General features: G+C 35.9%; 1 protein-coding gene and 1 pseudogene across 2 annotated transcripts; both read left to right on the top strand.

The window, feature by feature from the left end:
* The first annotated feature begins 3,453 nt into the window (after window positions 1-3,453).
* On the top strand, window positions 3,454-6,811 carry LOC120131424 (serine/threonine-protein phosphatase PP1 isozyme 4-like). Of its 2 annotated transcripts, none has more exons than XM_039148424.1 (4): window positions 3,454-3,734; window positions 4,923-5,482; window positions 5,563-5,793; window positions 6,129-6,170. In XM_039148424.1, exons 1-3 carry the CDS (start codon window positions 3,539-3,541, stop codon window positions 5,746-5,748), a joined length of 942 nt encoding a protein of 313 aa, XP_039004355.1. In that variant the 5' UTR covers window positions 3,454-3,538; the 3' UTR covers window positions 5,749-5,793; window positions 6,129-6,170. The 2 variants fall into 2 exon arrangements, with proteins under 2 accessions (XP_039004355.1, XP_039004349.1); XM_039148418.1 differs by lacking the exon at window positions 6,129-6,170 and adding an exon at window positions 6,543-6,811 and having other exon boundaries at window positions 3,455-3,734.
* A 1,798-nt stretch (window positions 6,812-8,609) lies between these two features.
* LOC120131244 lies at window positions 8,610-14,937 on the top strand (annotated as a pseudogene).
* Window positions 14,938-14,944: the final 7 nt, after the last annotated feature.

Below are 14,944 nucleotides of genomic sequence, written 5' to 3'. Positions count from 1 at the left end.
AATTATCATAAAACAATAATAAAAAATGAGAATATACAAATTTCTTGTGAAAAACCCTAAACAAGTAAAATCACATACAAATGAAGAGAAGTTTTAGTAATAAAAAGTCGAAAGACGCTAAAAACATAATGCGTTTTTGGAAAGACACGACGATCACGGTGTGTTTTTATTTTGTTTATATGGTAATTATGACATTCCAACTGCATGAAAAATGGGAAACAATGAGGAAGACGCGTTGTGTTTTTGACGTCTTTCCCGACACTATAACGACTATCTCAAAAAATAATTTCGATAAAACCTTATGCGAGCCAATTATTTTTCCAATGTCCCATGCGAGCAATTTTGCCCTGAAATTGGAATCACACAACTCTGACCAAAAAGACGATAATATATAATAAATAAATAATATTTTAATTTCCACGTCACTATTCAGCTGTCATAATAAAAAACTTCAACATCAACTACGACAAGGTATTATAAATCCCATGCTCTTCGACATCAACTGCCAAATCTATGTTCTAAGCATAAGCAAATCTCATATACAGTTATAAATTGACATTTATGTGGATGAAATTCGTCAGGTCGACGTGAAAAGTAATTTTTTTAATAAAATAGTAATTAATTTAAATATTATAAAAAATTTAAAAAAAATAGAATTCATCACGTCGAAATGATGAGTTCCACTAGAATTAAAAATAACTAGTCGTTGGGCGCAACTTTTGAATTTTTTAAAGTATAACCGTTGAAACCCGTCACATCAACGTGATGAGTTTTATCGAATTTTATTTAAAAAATAATTTTTAAAATGGTTTAATACAAAATAATAATAAAAATTATTACAAACTAATACAATCTATAAAAAAATATTTATATTTTTCTAATTCTTGACGATGTCAGAGGAAACTCAATCGAGACTACTGTAATTGACGTTTAAAACCCGACCCATATTCATCCCTAATTTACAGGCTCCCATCTCATTTGTACCGGAGGAAAATGCTTTCAAAATGCAAGGAGCCATCTATCTAAGTCCATGTTAAAGGTTTCTTCTACTTTTTAGGTCTTTAGATGTGTTCATCTGCTTTATTCCACAGCTTTACTATCCACTCATTCCTCGATGATCGTTGCCATACATATTCTTAGTCAGGATGTATTCGATTCGGTTCGGTTTTTTACTAAAAATTAAACTGAACCGCAATAAATGGTTTTTTTAAAATTTAAACCGAAACCGAATGGATAAAAAAATGAAATATGTGAAATCGGTCTTTTCGGTTCGATAATGCGGTTTTTCATAAACCGAAAATATTATTAGATTTAGGGGTTTTTTTGTATTTACTTTAATTGGCCATTTGGGCTTACCGCATATGGATAAGGGTAAGTGGGTAACCGGCTGGACTGACCCAAATTGTTTTGTTCGGTTAGATATGGAACAAATGGGTTTCATATGGAAACCCTAACCGAACCGAATTAAAAAATTTGAATGTTTAAACCAACTCGAAACCGAACTGTATAAAGTCAATCCGAACCGAATCGTTTTACTTGGTTCGTTTCGATTTTCTCGGTTTCGTTGCTCAACTCTAATTCTTAATATCCAACCATCTTTTTCTAGAGGAGACAAGATGATTCTTATCGAATTTCTGAACAGATAAACGAACATTGATCTTCAAATTAAACATTCGAGATTTATGTATCGGAGTTATATTATATAGAAAGCACACATAACACATATATTATCTATGATTTTGGATAGATTGAAAGCGAAAAAGATGAGTGTTTCTTATGAATCTTTGTCTCAATGGTCTGTCTTTCTAACACACTTGTTGATCATGTCTCAAACATGTGCCAAAGAAGACAAACATATACCCAAACCCTCCTTTTCCAAACATCAATATAAACATCAATATAAAGAATTTTGCACGAATTAAGCCACTTCAGTGATAAAGGAATTGTTATTATTTTCTGAGATCCCGAGTTCGAGCACTAAAAATGTCAGGGGTGTGAGCGTTTAATGTTAAATGATCGAAAGTTATCTCTAAACATATATGTGATTATCCTAGATTAATAAAATAATATATATATATATAAATAAATAAATGTAAATTTACTTTAATTCAATAGATATAGTTAGGGATGGGCATGGACCCGAATCCGATGGGTTCCGACCCGACCCGATCGGTTTTTTTAATTTCGGGTCGGGTCGGATTCGAGTTTAGGGTGAAAAATACCTAGTCCGAAAAAATATAATTTTACCTAATATATTTAAGAATAATTACAATAATACCCCTCTATATATATATTTTTCAATTAAATCACTATTTTTATTGAATAAAAATATTATTTTATTATTATTTCTGATCGGGTCGGATCGGGTTCGGATTTTATCTCAAAAAATCGGGTCAGGTGAAGGGTATATATTTTGGATTGGGTCAGATCGGGTGAAGGATGTAAAATTTTCGGATCAACTCGATTCAAACCCGACCCATGTCCATCTCTAGATATTGTTACTACACGAGGAGAATGTGAGATTAAACATGTTTCAATGCTTAACATTTTCCAATTTAACGATATAATAACCAAAGTAGGAACAATTCAAAAGTTACCTATCATGTTATTATTATTAAGGCTAAATGCTCAAGTCGAGATCAAATATTTTAGGGAAGGCTTATATAATATTTTTTTTTCTTTATTAGTCAGAGTATTTATTCTAAAAGAGTTTCAGTTATTTGATAATGAAAGTTTAAATACCCTTACAGACATCGTGTTTGAATTCGAGACATTTAAAGATAACAATCATTCCTCTAACCACTAAGGTTATTTAATTCGTACTTACATAAGTCCTAAATCTTTCAAAATGATCAAGCAAAAATTAAATTTATTCAAATAACTCATATAAGAGTTAAAGCCTTTTAAAATGAATAAATTTAAGGGTAAACGACACATTTAATACTTAAATTATCAATTTTAACTCATTTTAGTACCTAAACTTTAAAAAAAATTTCAAAATCATACCTAACATTTAGTTTTTGTTTCATTTTATACTCGCCGTTAAAAACTTAAAACATTTAGTATCTAAACTATTAGTTTGGTCCGTTTTACCACCTAAACTTTTAATTATTTCAAAACTTAACGTTAAATTTTGAATGTAGGTACTGATATAAAACAAAAACTAAATTTAGGTATGATTTTAGAAGAAGAAAAATAAAAGTTTAAGTACTAAAATGGATCAAAACTGATAGTTTAAGTACTAAACGGATAATTTACCCTAAATTTAAGTTAGATGTTCGAACAAAAAAGCTTGAACCAACAAAATGAACCGGCCCAAACGCCGAACGGTCTAAGAACAACAACTCTTCGAAAACGACGTCATTTCACTCTTATGTTTTCCTTCCATTGTTCCTTTGGAAAATGAAAGTCAAGAAGATATTTTCCCTTCAATTTAATTCCGTTTTCCCTAAAAAAGGGGATCATTTATCTGTCCCGTTTAACTTTTTAGTTCTAGGGTTTGGTTTATTCAGGTGGCCGTTGAAGGAGGAGGGATCTAATGGCCGCGGTACAAGGGATGGACCCGGCGGTGCTAGACGATATAATCAGACGGCTGACGGAAGTCCAATCAGCCAGGCCAGGGAAACAAGTGCAATTATCCGAATCCGAGATCAAGCAGCTTTGCGTTGCTTCAAAAGACATCTTCTCTCAACAGCCGAATTTGCTTGAACTCGAAGCACCCATCAAAATTTGTGGTAATTTTCTTTTGGTGGTTTAATTTTTAACTTTAGGAATAGAATTTGAGCTTTATGTTTCGTTGGGGGGTTTTTTATTAGAAAGTATTTTGTGGGTTTTGAAGGAAAGCTGAGGGTTTTTTATAAGTAATATTAGGTTGTGATAGATTGGTAAAGGTTGCATTTTTGTAAGTGTTGAATAAATAGTTTTCAGTGAATATGATTCTTTTGGTTTTTTAATGGGGTTTTAATATTATAGATTTCTGAACCAGATAAAGATGAAGTTCACCTTTTAAAACCGTAATTTACCTCTCTTTTTAGATGGAAAGGTGGAGGAATTTGGGTTGCTGTTGTTTTCTTTTTAACTGTTTGATTGCTGGAAGCTGTAGAAAAATATATTTGAAGCAATTGAAATGATATAGTCTGCATATGGCATCTGCAAATTTAATTGTAAACTTGAATGAATTGAGGCGTGCACCTAGGCTCGACTGTGCCTTAGCAATATAAAACAAAAGCGCGCTTTCAGGCGAGCCCTGTTTCATAAGACGCCTGCTTTTTATAGAAAAATATGTGTGAAGCAATTGAAATGATATAGTCTGCATATGGCATCTGCAAATTTAATTGTAAACTTGAATGGACTGAGGCGTGCACCTAGGCTCGACTGTGCCTTAGCAATATAAAACAAAAGCGCCCTTTCAGGCGAGCCCTATTTCATAAGACGCCTGCTTTTTTGTGAGGTCAATAGGCATAAAAAAAAAGCCTGCCCGATTGAATCTCTCTTTAATTTGTTCTATTTTCACTTTTTTCATTTGATATACCTTTAATAGTAAGAGAGGGATAATATCGAAACCTATGCTTCTCAATATATGACCATTCAACTTCAAACATTGACTGTAAGGAAATCATGCATTTTAACTAAATAAAATGCTTTTTTTAGGTAAACTAGAGCACACTTTAGAGTTTATCATATATCTACACACATATATGTACACACAGAGACTTGTAAAAACTCGCATATGTGTGTGTGTACTTACAGATATACCTATTGCAGTTCACTTCAATGAGCCTACTTCTTTCTTTGTCCTATGTGCCTGAGACAATATAAGGGTTCTAGTGCCTAGAGTGTGCCTTGCACCATTGACAACACTGCTACCATCATTTTCCTGTATTTTATTGATTCTTACTGTAAAATTTTTGTTTCTCTTTTAGGTGACATACATGGGCAATATAGTGATTTGTTAAGGCTGTTTGAGTATGGGGGTTTTCCACCTCATGCCAATTACCTATTTCTAGGCGACTATGTGGATCGTGGCAAGCAGAGTTTGGAAACGATATGTCTTTTACTTGCTTATAAGATAAAGTATCCGGAGAACTTTTTTCTATTGCGAGGAAACCATGAATGTGCATCTATTAATCGGATATATGGATTTTATGATGAATGCAAGCGACGGTTTAATGTGAGACTTTGGAAAAGCTTTACTGATTGTTTTAACTGCCTTCCCGTGGCTGCTCTTATAGACGACAAAATATTGTGTATGCATGGTGGTCTTTCCCCTGACTTGACAAACCTGGATCAAATTAGAAACTTATCTCGACCAACTGCAATTCCTGACACCGGTTTGCTGTGTGATTTGCTTTGGTCTGACCCTGATAGAGAGGTGAAAGGATGGGGAATGAATGACAGAGGAGTTTCATACACCTTTGGTCCAGACAAGGTGTCTGAATTCTTGGCAAAGCATGATTTAGATCTTGTCTGCCGTGCACATCAGGTTGTTGACTTAACTAGGCTTTCCCATTATTGTGTTTAATGATGTTCTATTTTGAAGTTAAGCTGGTTATTTTTGTGCAGGTTGTGGAGGATGGTTACGAATTCTTTGCTGATAGGCAACTTGTTACAATATTTTCAGCACCCAACTATTGTGGTGAATTTGATAATGCTGGTGCAATGATGAGTGTCGATGACAACCTGATGTGTTCTTTCCAGATTCTCAAGCCAGCAGAGAAAAAAGCAAAGTTCATGTCCACTAAAATGTAATGGTTGCAGCTATCAACATATAATGGCGTGCAAGTCTCTACGAAGGTCAGCTAAATAAAGTTGTATCTTTATTGATTTTGATGATTTTCTTTGTCATATCCTCTTCATTATTAGTGGTTGTTACTTCCCTCAGGATGGTATTAGAACTTAGAAGCTTTAGCATTTTCAGGTATCTCGTGCAGTCTGAATACGTTTATGATGTTATTTAAATAATTGTAATCATAAGCTTTTAGGTGGAAACAATATTGAATCGTCGTTATCATAAAGCACTTTTTGTCAAACCAATCTAGAAACGCTCATGATATTTTTTGATGGTCCAAGTTTAGAAACTAAAGAAAATACCTTCTTTGATCACCCTCTTTCTCTCTCTTAAGATTCAGGCCATAGGATTCTCCCTGGATCACATCAAAATAGAGAAAAGACAAAAAGGGCTTCTAATCGAGAAGAATGGAAGTGATTTTCTTTCTATGGTATAACTTAGTGATCAGCCCCTATCCTCAGTATCCACTTTCCCGATTGCCTGCTTTCTTCTCCTTCAATGTCCTCCTCTTCTGTCCGGTGTGAGAGTATTGATGATCGGTAATGTGTTTTGTAGTTTTGTTAGTCGGAATACAGCACAAGAAGAAAATGGATGTTTTTCTCTTTAAATCCATATGATGCTATTGCTTATTATAATTGTTAATTATGTTTCTCATTTTTTATATATCAGTCTTTGCTATTCATCCGATTAAACGACAAAACAACTATCAGTGCTACTTTGTATTATTAACCGTTTCTCTTTTTCTCTAATGTAGTTATCCTTATCAGTCCCCAAAAATGGTTGAAACTGAAGATTGCAGGCTCCGAACTCTTGCCAGAAGAGATGTAAGCGACGCCTTTGTGGACACCGTTTTGTAGGGTAAAAACGTTTCGAGTCTGCTCTCGTGTAGCATAACCCACAACTCTATATTTTTCTTTATAGCAGTTAATCTGCTGTGCATGTATAGATATATCTGGTCTGGCAGCTCATAGGTGTGCTCCGAGTTGTTGGAACAAATAAAAAGAATGTGGCCGTGTTCGTCCTTGAAACGGTTTTTCGTACCTCTCGGACTATTCACTGATTGAGTTGTCTGTATGGATATATATAATTAGGTGCAATCAAATGTTATGAGATGATTAGCTGCAATTTAGAGCCTTGTGCAATCAAATGTTTGTAGGGTAAAAACGTTCTTTTGAGGGAAGACGAGTAATATATCTTAAAATTGACTTAATTAGATAATTGTTATATGAGATAATGTTTAAATTAGTATTCTATTTGTTGCCCTAGTCTTCTTTTTCCTTTAATTTTGTGCCGCTTGCCTTCTCCTTTGTTTTTGTTGGTCAGCGACAGGCACCGGCTTTGGTACTGGTTGTCGACTGTCAGTATTTATTATTTTTATTTTTATATTGTATATTTGTTTTTTTTTCAAAATTAATAGTTTTGTCTTATGACACGTTTTGATAAGTTTTCATCTATTTTTTGATACGTTTTTATCTAGGGATAGAAATGAGACTTGTACCTGATGGATTTTGACTTAACCCGACCCGATCGGGTTGAATTTCATATTTTTTTAATTGGGTATCGATTGGGTTTTTTGGAGGTTATGTTCGGGTCGAGTCAAGTTTTGGTTTAGTGTAAAAAATATTTGACCTGACCCGACCTGGGAAAAATGTAATTTTAACTTATATATTTATGGATAATTGTAATAATAGTCTTTCATATATTATTTTTTAATTAAATCCTTATTTCTATTAAATAAAAATAATATTTTTTAATAAATATATTATTTTAGGTCACTTTTGAATTTTATCTCAAAAATAGGGTTGGGTCTGGGTTGGGTGGAGGTATATCTTTTTCGGGTCGGTCGAGAATGAAAAATTATCGGGTTGGGTTTCAGTTAACCCAACCCATGTGTATCCCTATTTTTATCTATCTTTTGACATGTTTCGGTTCTTTTTATATGTTATTTGTTCGACTTTCTTGTTTAATTTTATTAGAGATGAATTTGACTTCGTCTCGACTACTATCTTGTTTTAGATCTTCGAATGAATTTGGATATGTGGTTTGTGTTTAGAGATAATTTTCTTACAACGCTCAATTCTGATTCGCGGATTTCTGTGATCTTTCAGAAGTTTGATCCATGTCATGATTCGCTTTCCGATAAATTTATATCTATTCACATCTTTATTTTGTTTGAAATTATTGGATGAGTTTTTAACATTTTCATTGTATGGCCTTTATATGATCTTAAATGACTAATTTTATGTTAATTATTATATGAAATATTCTAATTACGCGTTTAATTTACACTTATAGTTGTAAATCATCATTATAATTTAAATTTTTTTAAAGAAAATTAACAACTACTATGTACATAAAAAAGAAGAAAAGAAAAATGAGTGAACCAATCAACATGTATACATTTATAGTGGTAGTTGATTAAAATATTTTCTTTTTATTATTAAAGTGGATCTATAAATTTACTAACAACTAGTTGGTTTAGTGAGATGAAGTATTAGGTTCATTAAATAAGGTCAGGGGTTCGAATCCTGACGTTTGCGAATGGAGCAAACTGAGTTGAGAGGGTTGTCATCGCCTCTGTATTAATCGGTCAATAGATCATATACTAGTGATTAATTCAAAAAAAAGTGAATCTATAAATTTAATTATTTTTTAAATTATAAAACTATAATAGGAAATTTAATTAAACTCCATTAGTTTAATCACAACTTTTAAATTTATAAACTATAAATCATAAAGGACAAAGGAGCCCACACACTTCAAAATTTAGAAAGGAAAAAGATATATAAAAATTGTTGGCCTCCTCGCTTTCTTTTGCTTTGACGTAGGGTTTACTTACTCTCCACTTTCTCTAACCACCAGATTCCAATTAATTTTCATTTCGGGCTTTCGTTTGAGTTTCAATTTTTCCTGAGAAAATTATATGTTTCTTTTTACTTAAACAAGAGAGATTTACGATGAATCTATCGGATCCGTCGTCGGAGTTACTAGCAGCGAGTGGCGGCGACACCGTGAAGATCTTCGACATTAAGCTCGAACCGAACGATCCTTGCGTTTTGACTTACTCGCCTTCTCCGAGTTGCGTTGTCAACTCGGTTAAGTGGAACCACACTAGTAAGTTCTTCCATCCTTTTTGTTATTTTTAAAACGATTAACCTTTTTTTCCGCCTCACATTCCTGCTGTTACGATCTGTTCGGTTGCCGTAATTGTCTTATCTTTTTGCCTTTTTTTGAAAAAAAAGGTTAAAAAATATTTGAAATGATTGATTTATCGAGTTAAACGGGATAAGATCTTATTTTAACTTAATTATTTGCATTTAAAAGTTTAGAAGATGAATTTAGCAATTATGCTGAGAAATTCAGTTCGGGTCTGTTTTGGTTTTACTTGTGTATAGCTATTTGAACTGATTCCAGCTGAGCAAATGTTATGGCAGATTTAGTGGTGGCGAGTGCTGGAGAGGATAAGAAGATATCCTTGTGGCGGAAAAATGGGCAGAGGATTGGGACAATTCCGGTTGATGGGAGTAATAGTGGAGATAACATTGAGGCAATCCTTCTCTACGATTCATAAACTGTTGAAAATTGTTGAAATACTTTTAGTTTGATTATTTGAAACATAAGTTTTTGGAGTGGGTCAGTGGGATATATTTTCATTTCTAGGTAGATAATGCATGTTAATTCCAAAATTGTTATGTTCTTTGTCCCTAACTGTGTTGTCGATGCTCTAAGGTCTATTAACTTCAATTACTTACATGTTGAAATAGAAGTTACCTATAGGATGTGCGATGTTGATTGGTAGCTGGTTTAAAGATTTTTTGGATGACGCTGGTTGTAGATTATTAAATCATGTTTTAAACTGAGCTTTTTTTTTATATATAATTTTGGGGTGAATACAAAGTAGTATATGTTCAAATACTTTCATCCATTTGATAATGAACGCTTGTACCCCTGGCATATGTGGTGCTTGAACTTGGGACCTCAATGGATAACAACAATCCTTTAACCACTGAGGTCACTTGGTTCGTGCATGTTTTAAATTGAGTTACTTATGAACAAAAGAGAGTAGTTTTAAATTCAATTGCTTTCTGAAGTTTCTCCTTTATCAATGTGAGCGTGTCGTGCAGTGCATTGTTGTTTGTAGTCTAGGATTATAATGAACAAAATATAATTGTTCTTTCTGTCTATACAATCACATGTTTCTAGCATCAATGCTGGTAAGTAACATGAGAGGAGGATGTGATTAAGTAGCATGGATGGGAATTGGGAATGCTTGCTTCAAACATTTAGTGCTTTGCATTCCTCTATAATGATGTTCATTTCCTCAAATTAGATGCTATAATGTTTTATGCCTAAAGAAGAAAAAAGTATGAGCTCTCATTTGGGAAACTAGAACCCACGAGGTTTTATGACTTGACATCCGAATTTATTATTCGTTGATGACACTTGATATTTCTAATTCGTTGATTTCATTCCTTAATTGGTTTACAAGGCTACCGGAATTTTAAGTAATTACTGCCATTGCCTTCCTAGTCAAATTTACAAAGCAGAATTTCCCTTATATTTGCAGGAGTCTATTTTAGCTATTAGCTTTAGCAACAAGGGATCCAGATACATATGTTCAGGGGGAAGTGGTCAAGTTGTAAGAATATGGGATTTGCAGCGGAAGCGTTGCATCAAATGGTTAAGGGGTCATACCAGCTCAATAACAGGTGTAATGTACAACTGCAAAGACGAGCACTTAGCATCCATCAGCCTTAGTGGGGATCTAATACTTCACAACCTTGCTTCTGGGGCAAAGGCTGCTGAATTAAAAGATCCTGATGCACAGGTGTTTAGTTTGTTGCATTTGGGTGTTTATGTTAAGTTCTTATTCTTGTTTGCTAGCTAATTTTCCTTTGGTGGATTTTAAGACCAGGAACTAAAGGTGCTTGATTATTCGCGGATTAGTCGACACATTTTAGTGACTGCAGGTGATGATGGATCTGTCCATTTATGGGATACCACTGGTCGTAGCCCTAAGGTTCCCTTCTCTCTGACTCTCTTAATATTCTTGATGTTTAAAGCATATATGTAATCTACTGGCTTTTACAGGTTTCTTGGTTGAATCAGCATTCTGCTCCCACAGCTGGCATTAGTTTCTCACCCTCCAATGATAAGGTCTCAGTATTTCCTTTTTATTTATTCTGTTCATTCTTTCAGGATTAGTTAAAGGAATACGCTGACCTTTTCTGGAAGGTTGAGATGAAGGAAACTTTTCTATGGTTAAGACATCTTTCAAAAATAGTTAAATATTTTGACATGTGAAGTCCCTTTTTCCTTTTTGACAGATAATTGCTAGTGTTGGGTTGGATAAGAAGCTATACACTTACGATTCAGGGTCTAGAAGACCATCAGCTTTCATTTCATACGAGGCACCTTTTTCTTCACTGACATTTAGAGATGATGGTTGGACACTGGCAGCTGGCACCGGTAATGGTAGAGTGGTATTCTATGATATCCGGGGAAAACTACAGCCTTTCACTGTTCTTCGTGCTTATAGTAGTTCAGAGGTTGGTTATCTTTTGCTTTATGCATATCTTTTTTTTTTGATAGGAATTGCAGGCCTCGTTAAAAACCTCCTTCATGATTAAAGGAGCTTATAGAGAAGCTCCTTAATCAGCGGAAGGAGGAAAAGAGTGCCTTAAGATTTTATTAACCATAGAAAGAACACGATACAACCAGGGAGCCACCCCCAATATGAACAAAACACCAAAAACAATCACCAACAATCCTACCAGAACCAGCCTAATCCAACAAAGCAACAACAACAGCCTAAAAAAGACTGGCCAAACAAAAAACCTAAACGAGGCCCGATAGACACTCAATCAAACAAAACAACCAGAAAAAAGCCAAGGGTGACAGCTGACTAAAACCATAAAAGCCAACTTCTAACTCAAAGGCTACAGAGCTTTCACATGAAAAGAAAACAAAAAAAACACGCATATGGCCGCCTTTCCACCACATCACCACGTCTTGTTGGCTAAAGACCATCCAAACTTCCAGCTCCAGACAAAAAGCATGGTGTAGATCACCTGAACCTTCTACTCCTTCCCCCGCCATCGTCTTTCGACAATAGATACACTACTGCGCCATTAGACTCACAACCCAAATCTTTCCCAAAAGGCAAGGAATTGAACGTATCCTTCTGTTGAGACTGCCCCAATGCTGGAAAATCAGATTCATAAGTGAATTGCCATAAAAACAGACACCTCTTCCTCCCAATGCACCTTACTCTGATGGCTCTTGCTTCGGGAACCCCTATACTTTCTTTTAGGAGCTGTAAAATTCCCTTGAAAAAATTGTTTAGATCTAAATTTGTTGCCAGAACCCACCTTAGGTCTCATGTACTGCCTTGCGATACCCTTTGGATTTACGAAAGCGTAGTTGTAACAACAGCCCTCGTGAATCCCTTCCTCCACCTCCCTTATCTCAACCCGACCATCCAACATGGGGAAATCATTAAAATAATCCTTTGAGCCTACAAAAGCACATGCAGACTCACTATTTTTCCTAAAGGCAACTTCATTATCCCTCTCCACGTGAACCAACAGATCCACTTTATCCTTTAGGCTCACATCTTCCAATTCCTTTGACACTAAGAGACCATCCTGTATGGGAGAATTAATTAAAAAATCCTTACTCTCCACAAAACCACGTGCAAGCAAACAAGTGTCCTTAAAGACATCCACTGCTTCTCTCTGCATGCACCAGCAATGTCTTGTGTTCCCCCACTCCCTCCATTTGGGAAAGAACCATCCTCTGATCCCCAACGTCGCTCCTCGGACCCATCATCAAAGCCTCTCCTATGTTCCTGTCCTCCACACCCTCACCCGATAGGATGCTGCCTCTAGCACTAGTCCCCAAACAGCAGAAAAAATTTCTTCATTCTCAGAACACCTACGGCCGCTGCACCTCCGAAGAGTGAATGGAACTTCCAGCTTCTTCAAAACCCTCTTCCAGCTCAGGAAACTAACTGGACCACCAACGAGCTCCCTCACCTTGGATAACGGGGATACGACTACCTCTTCAAAAGAAGACGACTCTACCCACTTAATAAAAATTCTGCACCATCCTAACAAGCTGTCTTTGAGAGTTGAGAATTTACTGTCGTCAACAGAACCAGCAATGGGAGCCACCATGTGACTAACATCCTTCCTTACATTGTTTCCCTCGACTGAATAAGGACCAGAGAACTTCTTCCTCCAGAAAACATCACGAGGAAGATATCTCGCCATGAATACTCTAATTTTGTTGCCTTGAATCCAAGATCTATCAACACAGTTGATAGCCTTCCTCGCATCCTCCAGTCTGGTGAAACGAACAAAACCAAACCTACTTCCTCCCTTGCTTCTTTTATTGGGGATGAAAGAATCCACCACCTCGCCATATTTATCGAAAAATAACCAAAGACCTTTGTAATGAAAACTCTCTGGAATGTTGAAATGATCACAGTGACAGTTTTTCCCAACCGGAACTCTCACCTTACTCGCCATTAAGAGAAATGATAAGGAATGAAAATAGAAAAACTTATCTAAAACACCTGATTTTTAGAGAGAAGGAGGAGCTTCTCTCACTAAGTACTCCAAAATAGAGTTCTTTAAGTTATGCATATCTTTTTAATTTAAAAAGAAACCCAGGCCATGATAAGTTCTTCTAGTTTGCACTTGCTTTCTATTTTCCCATAAGAAATCTGAATTTGATATAATTTTGAAGGGTATGTGTATAAAAGATGATGTTCTATAATGGAACTAATGACGTATAATGGGCTGTCTCTGCGTGCTTGTTTGTGCTAACTTCAAAGTGTTTTATGTAAATGGAAAGTAGTAAGTTTTATTCCTTTAATCATTTTAAATCCTAAGTGTTTATAGCATCTATCAGGCTGTTTCAAGTTATGCTGGCAAAGATCAAAACCAGCCATTGTTAATGAGACTACTTGCACTGCTGAGACTGCTCTTTTGGGAGGTGCAATGGAGGATTCAGTTCTTATGCCCGACCCACTTCCATCTGTGACATCATCAAGCCTTTCATTATCCACAGCAGTTTTGGTTCTCGTACCACTGGCCGTGCAGGTCCTGCAGCAGTATCTCTCTTACTAGTAGTACTAGATCAGTGTCAGGCTCACTCAATCTGTCCTCTTCTCTTGACACACCAATTAGAAGCCATCTGTGGACAGGCGGAACACTGACAAGATTGCAAGCTCCTCGTTCTACATTCAATTTCAAGGATGATATGGAGGTATTCTCCCTCTTGTGGATTCATCCGATTACACCCTCACTGGATAAGCTGTGGGATGGTCACGATGGTGCAAAGAAAGAGCACCTACCCGCTGATAAGAAGCCTTCCTCCGTGATGTTTCCGTCTAGCAGGAGGTTCACTTTTGCTGATGATGGAGCCAGTGATCATCCAGTACTTGATTGGAAGTCCAGTTCAATGTCTCAACAGGTTTTACGCTTTTTGATATCTTATTTGGATGAGAGCAATGGATGGCATATTCATTTTGATTTTTCTGTATAAAATATCAATCTAAATCTTCTACTGAACTGTTGCTGATAATTTGGCTTTTTTAGTGAAGTTGCTATAATTTTTGGGTCTTTGTTGCACGTTACGATTTGTCTACGACTAATTTTTTCAGGATGACACAAAGTCTTTTACAGCATTGGGATCTACCCCTGCACCATCTTCCAAGAGTGAAGAGCTTCCATCTCCTCCAGAAGCTTGGGGTGGTGAGAAGATGTCGATAATTTAGTCACCTTCGCCAGCTGCCATCTCGTTTTGGGATGCCAGCTTCTGGTGTCTGACAACAAGCTCTATATTCCGGACAAGATCAATCTCATCGCTCAGTCAAGCAAGTATAGCTCGGTAACAGCTTCTAACCTGAGCTATGAAAATCTGCGCACTAGAGACGTTTCATCAAATCAGGAGACCTCATTGGGATTACCTGAGCACTTCTCCTCAAGCTCCATGTCTGCTTTAGCTTTTGGTTCAAAAGGCACTACCGGAGCTGGCAGCCTTGCCTCACCACAAACTAGCATCTTTTGCACTGCCTCGAAGTTTTCAACATATGCCAGAGAATTAGTACTACATCCGCTTTCAGTGACGGAACATCCCTTTGGTGGC

This window comes from Hibiscus syriacus, unplaced genomic scaffold, assembly GCF_006381635.1.
Source record: "Hibiscus syriacus cultivar Baekdansim isolate YM2019G1 unplaced genomic scaffold, ASM638163v2 tig00001695_pilon, whole genome shotgun sequence".
Taxonomy (NCBI): domain Eukaryota; kingdom Viridiplantae; phylum Streptophyta; class Magnoliopsida; order Malvales; family Malvaceae; genus Hibiscus; species Hibiscus syriacus.
The sequence above is the reverse complement of the archived record's forward strand: the minus strand, read 5'-3'. Positions and strand labels throughout refer to the sequence as shown.